Source organism: Pogona vitticeps, chromosome 5 (genome assembly GCF_051106095.1).
Source record: "Pogona vitticeps strain Pit_001003342236 chromosome 5, PviZW2.1, whole genome shotgun sequence".
In the NCBI taxonomy this organism is placed as follows: domain Eukaryota; kingdom Metazoa; phylum Chordata; class Lepidosauria; order Squamata; family Agamidae; genus Pogona; species Pogona vitticeps.
The window spans coordinates 69,813,270-69,827,148 of record NC_135787.1 but is presented as its reverse complement, the minus strand read 5'-3'; the positions used below and the strand labels follow the sequence as shown (position 1 = coordinate 69,827,148).

Here is a 13,879-nt window from a genome sequence, read left to right as displayed (position 1 = left end):
CTAGGTAAAAAAAGATGAGGTGAGAGAAAGAAAAAATGCGGGAAGACAGAATAGTAAATTCCTTTTATTTCAAAGTCACTGGTGAAGATTCAGTTTGAAGCCAAACAGAATTTTGGTTAGAAGTCAAACAGATTTTCTTCTTGCTTTCAACAGTAATCCATTGTCTAGTTAAAATAGAATATTTGGATTTAAGATGCTGTTCTTGCCATTGATATGGGCACATCAGAGCAAAATCCAACAATTCTGCACAAATGTTAAAACCTAAGTAGTCAATCTGCAGCAATCCTTGCTGTATTGTGGTGTAAATGGAAAGGGTTTGGAGCGAGCAAGCAAGCAGGAGCTTGCAGGCTGCTGAAAGAACAAGGGAGAAAGAGAGGAGGAGTGTCAAAAAGTGGGAGAAAGTAATTGAAGATCTTTTTGTAAAGCCACACATACATGTTGTTATTTAGTCGTTAAGTTGTGTCTGACTCTTCATGACCCCAAGGACCAGAAGCACGCTAAGCCCTCCTGCCTTCCACTGCCTCCTGGAGTTGTTCCATATCCAGTTCTAACTGTTGCTTCCTGTCCCACATAGAGATTTCTCAGGACATAGATAAGGTGATCAGGCACTCCCATTTCTTTAAGAACTTGCCATAGTTTGCTGTGGTCCACTGAGTCAAAGGCTTTTGCATAGTCAATGAGGCAGAAGTAGATGTTTTTCTGGAACTCTCTGGCTTTCTCCATAATCCAGCGCATGTTAGCAATTTGGTCTCTAATTCCTCTGCCCCTTTGAAATCCTGCTTGTACTTCTGGGAGTTCTCGGTCCACATACTGCTGAAGCCTACCTTGCAGGATTTTGATCATAACCCTGTTAGCGTGTGAAATGAGTGCAATTATATAGTAGCTGGAGCATTATTTGGCACTGCCTTCTTTGGGATTGGGATGTAAACTGATCTTTTCCAATCCTCTGGCCACTGCTGAGTTTTCCAAACTTGCTGGCATATTGAGTGTAGCACCTTAACAGCATCATCTTTTAAGATTTTAAATAGTTCAACTGGAATGCCATCACCTCCACTGGCCTTGTTGTTAGCCATGCTTTCTAAGGCCCACTTGACTTCACTCTCCAGGATGTCTGGCTCAAGGTCAGCTACCACACTATCTGGGTTGTCCTAGACATCCAGATCTATTTGGTATAATTCATCTGTGCATACTTGCTGTCTCTTCTTGATGTCTTCTGCTTCTGTGAGGTCCCTACCATTTTTGTCCTTTATCATGTCCATCTTTGGACAAAATGTTCCCTTAATATCTCCAAATTTTTGAACAGATAACTGGTGTTTTCCTTTCTATTATTTTCCTCTATTTCTTTTCACTGTTCATTTAAGAAGGCCCTCTTGTCTCTCCTTGCTATTCACACATACATACACCTAATAAATAGGTGGTACTTGAGGAACTGCCAAAGTACAGAGAGAGTACACCCTCAAAATACAATTAGGGTTGACAGATATTACAGTTCCTGTCTTGTTACACTTTTTCGAAGAAGAGCTGAAAAGTGTTGTGATTTTTTTCCAGAAAAGGGCAGTTGACTTAACAAAAGAGGAGCAATGTCTGTCAGCCACCTTACTGGAGGCGTTCCCTGTGTTAATATCCTGGATTGGAAATATCCATCTGGAAGAGTTTTTTCTGTTGTTGTTGTTAGTGTTATTATTATTAGTTTTATCATGTTGCTAAGACTTATATACTGCCCCGTAGTGCTATAGCACTCACTTGGCGTTTACAAAATAATTATGTGTTCATGTGCAACATTTAATAAAAACTAGTTAGAGCTGCATTTCTTTTCCCCTAGAGGTTGTTCCAAATTCTGGTTTAATGCTTTGTTGTCCTAAGACACTATGGTTTCTAATTCATTCTGTTCTCCCCTAATAGTTTCCAGTGTAACCAGCAGTTCCATGCCGTGCATTGACATATAGCTATGTTTACATACATGTAATACGGGCAGCCTACCAATAAAGGGCCCTCACTTTGGTTGGGTCCCTTATCTACACCATGATTTGCAGAGTGAAGGATCCAATTTACTTCCAAGATTATGGCTGAAATTTACATACGATCCTAATGATCCATAGAATAAAATCCCTTAGAAAACGAAATTTAATTGCTACAAAAAATAGCAATTAAAATTAGCAGTCTTCCAGAATGACTTCAATTTGTTGGTCAATCACAGTGCCATAAAACTGCATCTCTAAACCACTGTTTAATTTGTTGCAAGCCAAATAAATAAAGTGCTGGAATAATGAGCAGAGATGTGAAATTATTCAGGAAAAAAAACAACCAAGAAAAGATTGATCGGTTGGAAAACATTTTAAATATATGTGATTCCCTGACTATTTAAAGCAGGAGTGAGTTTTAGAATAGATCCTGAATATTAGTGGGGATCAGTGCTTGAAAGATAAAACTGGTAGACTAAGAGAGTGAAGGTGATGCTGAAGCCTGAAAAGGAGCACTAATAAAAAGTGAAAAATAGCCATTATGTCTGGAGATAATCAAGAAAAGAGGAAGAAAATAGTACATTGTGTGCTGTCCTTGCAGGGAAGGATGTTATATAATAAAAACTTGGCTTCTTTGGATGGAGACAAAAGCTGCATGCCACTGCAGCAGGAGCCCATCTGTGTAAATAGGTCGTCTGTCTGCAGTGCCACTTCCAATTAGATGGCCTTTTACATCCCTGATTTATGGCTCTGTCTCCCAGGTAAATGGCATTGACATCAGAAACGTGCCACACAGCTACGCTGTGTCAGTCCTGAAGCAGCCTTGCCAAGTCCTCCGGCTCACCGTCCTCAGAGAGCAGAGGTACCGGTGCCATAACAGTGGACTTTCTCTCAACATTCCCTGTAACCGGGATGACAGCTTTCATTTGGTTCTAAACAAAAGGAGCCCCGATGAGCAGCTGGGTATCAAGCTGGTTCGCAAGGCTGATGAAACAGGGGTGTTTGTTTTCAACTTGCTGGAAGGAGGTGTTGCTGCCCGAGATGGGCAACTTCAAGAGAACGACCGAGTCTTGGCAATTAACGGACATGATCTACGATATGGAAGTCCAGAAAGTGCAGCCTACCTGATACAGGTTTGTTGCCCCAGCTTCCTCACTGTTTCTGAGCATATCTGATAAAATATGATGATGATGAAGGATAAGGACTGTGAAATGCTTTGTACACACTCAGTGAGGGAAAGTCTACTGTTTCCGTTAGCTGTGCTCCCTAAATTCAGACTATTTGATGATACTCATGGGACTGTTTATTGTGTAACATCAAAATGACCAACACCCACTAAGCCCGCAGAGTATTGGAACTCATGTTTAATTAGAATGGCTAAACCATTGAATAGCTGAGGTTCTCTTTCTTCATTTTTTTTTATCGGAAGAAAACATGTATAACCTTGGTCTAATCTAGATCGAGATCTTTAAACGTTTCCCAGCTGCACCCCAGAGTCTATCCTATACACATTAGGGCCAAGTTTTTAAAAAGTCTATTACCACCGGTGGAATTGTTTATTCTAAGCTCTCACATCTCAGGTGGGCCGTGGGTTAACTGTGGGGGGAATCCCATTCCTTCAAACATAAACACCATCCAAAGTTTACAGAGAAAAAAACAACAACCAGTCACATACTTCCCATACCAGGTCTGTTTTCACTGCCTACTGTCATCCTACACACCTTTGCGTCTTGCCATCTTGGTTATTGTAGTGGATTGTATGTGGTTACATGGCTTTTGAGCTCAGTTCGGAAACTACTGTTCATATGAGCTGCAACCAGCTATCTTTCAAAATGGGCAAGCATCAGACAGTGCATTAATTACATCAAGGATGATAAGCCACCTCAGTGGTGACCAGTTCATTCCCAGGCACAATAGTGGCTAGAGGTCCTTGAAAGTTTGTAGATGTCCACTCTCCCATATGAGATCCTCTGCCCATGAATAATGCCCATGTTTGCAACTGTATTGTGATCCTCCTCCAGGAGAGATTAGACTGATGATCTCATAAGGTTTCCTGCAACTGGTTTTTATAGATAGTTAATATTCTCTTTTGCAAATGTGTTTTGTGGGTGTATTTAAAAATGGTTTTATCCTGCTGGTTTTAGAGTTTTGATTTTACAAATCTTGAATTGTGGTGTTACTTTAACATCTTAAATAATAGTAAAATAAAATATGTAACCAAATTTAATAGATGACCAAAAGAAAAAAGAAAAAAAGTCTTGTGTACTGAATGTCAATGTATATAGATATTTAGTGATAACCAACTTTTGTCTAAATTTGTATGGATTTGATTTCAAATGCAAGCGTACCCCCAATACTTGGGGGACTTCCCCCCCCCACTCTGTTGAACAAGCAATAGTATAGGCCCACATCTTCAATAACTAGACCTGCATGTGCACTTGTTTTTGTCCAAATATAACCGAAATCTCAGCTCCCTGTCTAGCTTGAACAGCAGCTGATGCTATTCAATGACCTCTATGCTAAACTGTTAACATTTAGTGCCAAATGAAACTCTTGTTCTGTGGAGTCCCAATGATCCACATATGCAGGAAGCTTTAGAGTTAAAAACAGTTTTAAATATATGAAGTCGCCTAATGCCAGTTAGCTGGCTGGATAGCTCAATGATTGGTAGCAAGAGGTTGGGAGTTTGATTCCCCATTGTGCCTCCTGTGAGTAGAGCCAACCTGTATAGTCATGGGCAAGCTACATAATCCCAGAATGCCCCCAGCAAAAGGAAATGGCAAACCACCTCTGAGTATTCTCTATCTGGGTCACCCTAAGTCAAGATTAACTTGGTGGCACATGATTATGATTATTAATGCCAATCAGAACATTTTATGCAAATCCCCTTGAAATCAATTTGATTAGGGATTATTCTCTTGTAAAAATATGAGAAGAGTAAATTGTTCCTCAGTGACTTTTTACACTACTATTTAATCTACGCATTTTTAAATTTTAAACACTTTAAATTCAGTTGTCTTTTTGAGATTATTATTTGTTTATTTATTAGTGTTTCAGCATTATAATGTTCTGTGTTTTTATGTGTATTTATTTTAATTTTGCTATGAGGAATCCTGAGTCCCAGTTTTGGGGGAAAGTTGGGATAAAAATCAAGTAAATAACCATATTATGGTGTAAAAATAATAATACTGATATGACTCAGTCATTAGAAAACAGGACTTGGTCTAGAAGACTTGTGATCAGATCTCTTCTTTACTATGCAATGACTGTTCCCAACCAAGCTAAAACTTTGTTGTTTATTATGACTCCATAGTGGAGAGTTAAAACCCACTGAACATATATGGACATGTATTAATCCTGACTTGCTGATTTTATTGATGGCAAGGCTATTCACTCATAACTGCAGTTAAACTATGACTTGTTTCTCAGTATTGACCCATGTCTTATAATTTTAATGACATTGAAGGCCAATTGAAATTAATTATACGTATATTAGTAATATATTACGACTGATTTCCTTATGATGGAAGTACATATAATGTTTTCTGGACTATTGTCTATAGCTGGAAAAGAAAAGCTTTTTTAACTCAGGTTAAGCAGAGAGAATTTTCAGAGTTCAAATGGCCCAGACCTGTAAGGTTTCCAATATTTTAGATATTTTATTACCATTTGTGGGATCTCCTCACCTACCAGAAGCAATTAATCACATTTACAGCTCTCTCTTTTTTAAAATAACCAGTTTGGAGATAAACCATTAAGAAGAGGCTTGAACTTCCACTGACCTTAGAACATGTTTAATATAGAACAGATCTATATGTTCTTCTACATGCTAACACCAAGTTTAGTTTCATATCATGGTTTTAATCCAAAACTTTTTCAGATGACCTTTATCTGTTTTTGGTTGTAAGACAATACAGTAACTATATGATTTAAAGAACAGATGATGATATTTGCCCAGCGAGGGGCCTCTGAACATCCCAGTGATCACGGGTAGAGGGAGATATAGTGTTGGCACAGTTCCTACTCGTGTCAGAAGAACAGATGTCTGACGGCTGTTCATTGTTCCGAGACTGTGACCAACCCTCAGTATCGAGGTAGCCAGCCCAGCCAACCCTCCACTCTAACTCTGGTACTGTTGAACGCCAGGTCTGTATCCAACAAGCCCCAGGTGATTCACGATCTTATCCTGGAGGTGGATGCAGACCTGGCATGCATAACCGAGACATGGATTGGCGGAGAGGGGGGTCCTCCCCTGGCTCTTGTCTGTCCGCCTGGTTATGCCATCCAACACCAGGGTAGACTGGAGGGCCGGGGGGGAGTAGCCATTGTTTATAAATCCAGCTTGGAGGTTACTAGGCGCTCCTCGGTGGTAAAGCCGGGTCTAGAGGCACTCCACGTGTCGATTGAGGCCAGGGATAGTATTGGGATTTTGCTGGGTTACCATGCTTCCCGCGACCCAGCCACTTCCCTTCCGGAGCTGGCCGACTTTGTCTCCGCAGTATTGTTGGGATCCCCGAGGCTTTTGGTCTTGGGTGATTTCAACATGCATGCGGGGGCAGAGGCTACTGGGCCAGCTCTTGAGTTCCTGGAAACCATGGCTTGCTTGAACATGTCCCAACATGTCAACGGTCTGACCCACGTGGGTGGCCACACATTGGAGCTGGTTTTTTCCACCAGTTGGAGTGAGTGTGGTCTGATGGTGACTGACCTCATGTCGGTCCCCTTGTCATGGTCAGATCACCACCTGATAAAATGTAACCTCACAGTGGCTCTCCCCCCTCGCAGGGAGCAGGGACCTATTTCTATGGTCCGCCCTTGAAGGCTACTGGATCCTGCTGTATTCCAGGATGTCATGAGAGGGGACCTGGCGGACCTGGCTAGCGCTCCTGTCGACGCTCTGGTTGATAGCTGGTCCACCTTCGCAACCAGGGCTATAGACACGATCGCACCTAAATGACTTCTCCGTTGTAGAGGTCGGCCAGCGCCCTGGTTTAACCAGGAGCTTGGAGCGCTGAAGCGACATAGGAGAAGGCTAGAGCGTAGGTGGAGGAAGAACCTGATGGATTATAATAGGATAGCTGTCAGGGTCGCAACTAACCTTTACCTGTCTAAGGTAAAGGCTGCTTGTTGAACTCACTTCGCTACCCAGATAAGCGAAGCATCCAACCAGCAGGCGGAGTTATTCCATATAGTGCGCGACCTATCCGGAACTGGTCTGGATGATAGGCCTCCCCCTAGTTTTTCACCTGACCAGTTTTCAGCCTTTTAAAAATCTAAAGTGGAGGCCATCCGACGGGACCTTTCTCCTTTTTTGAACACAGTGAGTCAAGCAGAGATGTCCAACGCTCTGTCTTGCCTGGTAACCCTTGACTCCTTTCAGCTTGTGACGCCTGATTCTGTGGCCAGAGTGCTTGACCGCTGTCGAGCCACAATCTCCTCCTTGGACCCTTGCCCGGCCTGGCTAATCGAGGCAGCCAGGCTGATAACGACAGAATGAGCCACTGCAATAATAAATGGGTTTTTCCTTGAGGGCAGTTTTCCCTCTGCCCTCAAGGAGATGCTCATTAGGCCCATGAGAAAGAAGCCTAATTTGGCAGCGGACGAAATTGGCAATTGTAGGCCCGTCGCCAATGTTTCTTTCATGAGCAAAGTGGTCGAGAGGGTGGTGGCTGACCAGCTTCAGGCACATCTGGATGAAACAGATGCCCTGGATCCATTTCATTCGGGCTTCAGGCCATGTCATTGTACAGCGACGGCATTGGTCGCCCTGTACGATGACTTGTTGAGGGAGGCCGACAGGGGTAAAATATCTTTGTTGGTCCTCCTTGACATCTCGGTGGCCTTTGATACCGTCGACCACAGTATCCTCCTGGGGAGGTTCTCTGAATTGGGTATCGGTGGCTTGGCTCTGGCCTGGTTCCGTTTCTTCTTGGAGCACCACCCCCAGAGAGTGCAGCTTGGGGAGAGTATTTTGGCCCCGTGGAGTCTCAAATGTGGGGTTCCACAGGGGTTGACTATTTCCCCAATGCTGTTTAACATCTATATGAGGCCGCTGGGTGGGGTCATCGGGGTGTGGAGCATCGTGTCATCAATATGCTGATGACGCCCAGCTCTACATCTCCTTTTCACCAACTGCAGGTGACACCGTACTGTCCCTCCAGCGCTGCCTGGGTGCTGTACTGCAATGGATGCAGGAGAACGGGCTGAGGCTGAACCCGGACAAGACGGAAGTTGTGAGGGTGGGTGGCCCTGTGGATGGTGGCTTGGGAAACTCCCTCATGTTTGGGGGGTGGCCCTGGCCACGAAGAGTGGGGTCCGCAGCCTGGGGGTACACCTGGGCCCGATGCTCACCATGGAAACGCAGGTGGCGTCGGTAGTCTGCACCGCCTTTTTCCACCTTTGGCGGATTGCCCGGCTGCGACCTTACGTAGACACGGGGGCGCTCACTACCTTAGTACATGAGCTCGTAATCTCTAGATTAGACTACTGTAACGCGCTCTACGTGGGGCTCCCTTTGAAGCTGATGCGGAAACTTCAGGTGGTGCAGAATGCGGCGGCCAGACTCCTTACTGGAGTGAGAAAATACCAACATATCTCTCCTACTCTGCCCATGCTGCACTGGCTGCCCATCCGTTTCCACATTAACTTAAAAGTGTTAATGCTTACATATAAGGCCCTAAACGGTTTAGGACCCCGATACTTGACGGAACGCCTGCTCCCACTTAGATCTACTCGGATCACCTGCCAGGAGGTGAGGCTGAGGAGCCTAACGCTGAGGGAGGCCCAGAAGGAAAGGACACGAAACCGGGCCTTCTCGGTGGTGGCTCCTCGCCTCTGGAATAACCTTCCTCCGGTGATTCGTGCGGCCCCTACGCGTGGCACTTTTAAGAGTCAACTAAAAACATGGTTGTATGTTCAGGCATTCCCTCCTGTCAATATTTAATTCTTTCTTTATTTTTTCTTTCATTTATTATTTGTTGTATTATTGTATGTGTTATGGACTGTTTGTAAAATCCTTATGTTTTATCGTATACACCTTATTGGAAGCCGCCCAGAGTGGTCGACCAGACCAGATGGGCGGGATATAAATCAAATAAATAAATAAATAAATAAAATATTCCTGTATGATTGCTATAGAATGAAACATATACCCCCAAAAAGTATATTTTCGTTTCATTTAGAAAACACAGCATTGTGAATATGCATGCATAGATGTGTGTTTATACACATATAAGCAAATATATTTACATAGCACTTCCACATTGTGTGAAACATGCATGTACACACTCCTCTGTACCTGCAATGCAAGCAACAACTATAAAAGTAGAAATCACATTACACCGAATCATTTCAGTCACAACATGCCCTTTGTGTTCCTTCATGGGCTGAAAGTTATTTTACCCGCCCCCACATCGCTGTTTTACAGGGAGAATTCCTAGAAATGTGTGTTGTTAGAAACAGATTTTAGAAATAGATGATAATCCAAGCTGAAAGCATATTCATGTTGCAGATAGATAACTAAGGCAATTGTTCTTTGGTTGTCAAAAAACTTGTGAAATGACACTCAGGTGTCAGTTAAGACTTTCCCTCTTTCATTCAATGATATTTAATGCCTGTTTCGGGGCTCACATTTGCCATCTGTGTTGTATTGAACAAGAACCATAGGGATGGAAAGAGCAAAGGGCTGGAATTCCCCCCATGTATTTCATTTTTGCTCCTTCGTCCACCTTGAGGGGGTTTAGATAAAATATGGAAACGCAACGCCCATGTTTGATAGGCATGATAAATATGTCTCTTCATTGAAATATCTATCCTCTACAAAGGGACGTGGTGGCGCTGTGGGCTAAACCGCAGAAGCCTGTGCTGCAGGGTCAGAAGATCCGGCAGTTGTAAGATCGAATCCACGCAACGGAATGAGCACCCGTCGCTTGTCCCAGCTCCCGCCAACCTAGCGGTTCGAAAGCATGCAAATGCGAGTAGATAATTAGGGACCACCTCGGTGGGAAGGTAAACAGCGTTCCGTGTCTAAATCACACTGGCCATGTGACCACGGAAAGATTGTCTTCGGACAAAACGCTGGCTCTATGGCTTGAAGAGCGGGATGAGCGCCGCCCCCTAGAGTCGGACACGACTGGACAAAAAAAAATTGTCAAGGGGAACCTTTACCTTTCATTGAAATATCTCTATCCTCTACAAATGGAGGCCGTAATGAGTTATGTATTTTATACAACAATAATCGGATTAAAACAATCATTTAAAAAGAGTAATATCTTAATGTTTAAGATTAAGATATTACTCTTTTTAAATGATTGTTTTAATACTGTTATTGTTGTATAAAACACATAACTCATTACGGCCTCCATTTTTAACAAGTTCTTTTTGACACAAGCTCATGTGGACTTTAGTTTACTTCAGAACCATTTGAAGAGGGCTAATGTCCATGGAAACGTGCTTCACATGAAAGCAGAGTTGGAAACGTTACTTTTAAAACTACAATTCCCAGACTCCTCCAGCCTGTTAGGGTGGCTGGGAGATTCTGGGAATAGTCAGCCCAAATGTAACATGTTAAAATTTTGAATAAACATACAGTATTCTTCTTAGTGTCCTGTGGGAATCTCCCCCGCCCCACTGCAAGAGGAGATTAATAGAACATCCCCCCTGGGAATAAGCATTTAAATGCATGTGCATTCTCCTACTACTGAACAGTTTGGTTTTGCAATTGATTTACAGGCAGAGCTTTTCTGTTTGCCCTTGTGATGCAGGCCAGTGAGAAGCGAGTTCAGTTCACTGTGTCTCGGCAAACCAGGCCACAAACCCCTGACATCTTGCAGGAGGCTGGCTGGGATTATAACGGGAGCCATCCGCCCTTCCCGGTTTTGAGGAAAAATCCTAACAAGGTGAGGCCTACTACTCTTTTTTTCTTCTTCATTATCATTTATTCTGTGAAAACAAAGAAAGAAAGGCAGCATAGGGAGGGAGGTGGGTGCATTAACTAATGTGTTGATGTCTAAGTATTATCTCTGGAGAGTATCACCTCAAACAGCACATTTTAACTTTATGGTGTAAATAAAGAAACTGCTGGCTCTCTTTGTTTATATATACTGGGAAACTGCTGTCTAGAGAATAGAGGGTGGAAGGGACAGGGCACCAGGGTGGGAAATAAGTGAGAGGAAGTGGAAGAAACTCGACAGAACAATTAAAAAATAATAATAGCCATTTCTCCCCCAGTATTCAATATACACAGACATGTTTCTCAGCAAAACATTATGCACTTGGAGAAGATGGTAGTGGAGGAAGGGGTTTATCTGCATTTTCTTCATCTGGTGGGAGAATCTTGAAGGCAAGGCTGTTACTTTCCAGGACTGGCTTCAGAGATTCCTGCTGTCTGGTAGAAAAGATTAACAGAATCTATCATTCTGTCCATCAGTGTGGGGTTAACTGTTACCAAAAGAGAGATGTGAAGGTGGAGCTGTCTGTTTCTTCTATCTTTGGAGACAACTGCTCTGATTTACTAAGCACAGAGAGGTTAAGAAACTTATAATTCTACAGCAGTGTTTTATACAGTGGTGCCTCGCTTGACAATGTTAATTCGTTCCAGCGAAATCGCTTTAGAGCGAAATTGTTGTCAAGTGAAATTAAAAAAACCCCACTGAAACGCAGAGAAAACTGTTCAATGCGTTCCAATGGGCAAAATACCTGCTTGTCCAGCGAAGGTCCTCCTTACGGCGGCCATTTTCTGGTGCCTGTAATGTGAGGAATCCGTCCCTAACACAGCGGGGAGCCATTTTCTACAGCCAGTGGCCATTTTGAAACCCGATGATCAGCTGTTTGCTTATCGTCGTAAAGCGGAAAATCGGTTCCCGAAGCACAGAATCGATCAACGTTAAGCGATATTCCCCCATCTAAACATTGTTTTGCGATCGCAAATGCAATCACAAAAACTTCAACGTTAAGCGGATTCGTCATCAAGCGGGGTAATCATCCAGTGAGGCACCACTGTACTCTTTTTCTTTAACTGTCAATTATAGCATTGCTTGAAAAACAGTTAAGCCAGGCCTCATGTGATAAGTGACAAGGCTAGCTCAAGATATGTTGCTACTTGAGGCAAAGATCTAAAGCCAACCAAGTTAGTTTTGCAGAAGAGATGGAAAATCCCTCAAGCAAAATACTGTAAATAAATTTTGGGCATCTCATGACACTCAAAATCTTAAAGCCACTGCATCATTTTGCCTAATGGTTTTGCTGATGATTTAGGCTTAATCAGACAGAGCATTTGTTCTCCATACTGAGCTATTTTAGTGCTGGTCATATCAGTCTTTTTCCTGCTATAAGGCTTAATCTGGTATAATCAGTGACAACATCCTGGATTTTGCACACTTTTTTTTCTCCTGAAAATCGGATTTTTAAAACTCTTAGTTCATTCTGCCAGCAGAGTTTAGCACTATGGGGCTTCCTAATGCAGGTTAATTTCCTGATCACAGTTTCTCAGTCAGAAGCAGTGTACCCTCTAATTTTCAGCCGCACTGGGTGGGGCTCCGCCTCTCTCATGCACAACCTCTCCACTGCGTGTGTGTACAACTCTGCCCCCCCCCCCGGCTGGGTTTTGTCGTGACCAAAACCAACACGATTGCTGCACGGAGGAGGAAGACAGCTGTTTGCAGGGAGGCAGAAACACCAGTGAGTGCCGAGCTTAGCAGGAACCTTGGTCAGAAGCTATTATTAAGCCTTCAATTAACTGTCCTGCCCCATTCAAAAAAAAAAAAAAAAAAGCTCCAGCAGGAAAGCAGTATTTTTCATATTTTGGAAATAATCTCAAAGATATCCACAGCAGAAGTGGTCTTACAAGAAGTGCCTTTTTGTAGAGCAGTGTAGATACAAATACAGCTCTCCTTTAGGCCAAACCATGACCAATTATGGCAGAATTGTTGCCCCATCTGGATAAGCCATAAGATATGAGAGCTCCCAACGCCAAATTCAACTTGGCACCTTAGACTGACAAACAATCTGAGCAACTTGTAGAACAGGCATGGGGGGGAAGGAGCTTGACTTGTTTTTCCCCATTTCTCTCCCTCATCCATCAACAACAGCAGGTTAAACAAAAAAAAAAGTCAAGAGAGGCCTCTCTTTACTTCATCCTCAGTGTTTATGGCTCTCATATAAGCCATTCTCCAGCATCAAAACCAAGGATGAAATTATGTCTATTGGACATACTTAATAAATTCTAGTTGAAACTCTCATTTAACATCTTCCTTCCTTCCTTCTTTCCTTCCTTCCTTCCTTCCTTCCTTCCATCCATCCATCCATCCATCCATCCATCCATCCATCCATCCATCCATCCATCCATCCATCCATCCATCCATCCATCCATCCATCCATCCATCCATCCAATGTTCAGTGGGAAATCTCCCAGACAAGCTAAACAGAATCAAAACATTAAACTATTAATACATGTATAAAAAGCAAAATAAAATACTGTACTGTATATAGCTACCATCAAAAAGAACTATTCACCAAACTAAAGCACTTCTTTGAAGCTCAGCATCACAAAGGTCTTGACCAATTTTTTAAAAAAACCTCATCTAACAATGAATGATATCATACTCATTGTTAGGAAAAAAGTTTCCAAATTGGGGTGGTGGTGGGGACATAAAAACTGAGAAGGGATTAACTTCGGTCACTTGTGTGCACCTTACTTCTGAGTAACTAGAAGAAAAGTCTCCAAGGAAGATCTTAGGACCTGTGAATTTTCACATGAAAAAGCCAAAAGTTTAAATTGAGTTCTAGTTTTCTTTTAACACAATTAAAGTGGGTGGTTCTAACGTTTAGAGCCCCAATTTGCTTGGAGTCCAGGTATGATTAGGATGTCATATTCTTTGTGTATCCAGATTCCCCCAAAATGCCCTTACCAGTGCCATTTG

The 13,879-nt window shown here is 42.8% G+C and overlaps 1 protein-coding gene across 5 annotated transcripts in view; it reads left to right on the top strand.

Moving 5' to 3' along the window:
* LNX1 (ligand of numb-protein X 1) overlaps positions 1–13,879 on the top strand; it is a 149,187-nt gene that overhangs the window by 99,064 nt on the left and 36,244 nt on the right. For 4 of the 5 annotated variants that reach the window (XM_073001255.2, XM_078394674.1, XM_020792509.3 and 1 more), the window contains 2 exons: positions 2,723–3,094; positions 10,724–10,858. In XM_073001255.2, the coding sequence (XP_072857356.2) occupies positions 2,723–3,094; positions 10,724–10,858 (507 nt within the window). The remainder of the gene's footprint in view (positions 1–2,722; positions 3,095–10,723; positions 10,859–13,879) is intronic. The other variant, XM_078394675.1, reaches the window with a different exon arrangement.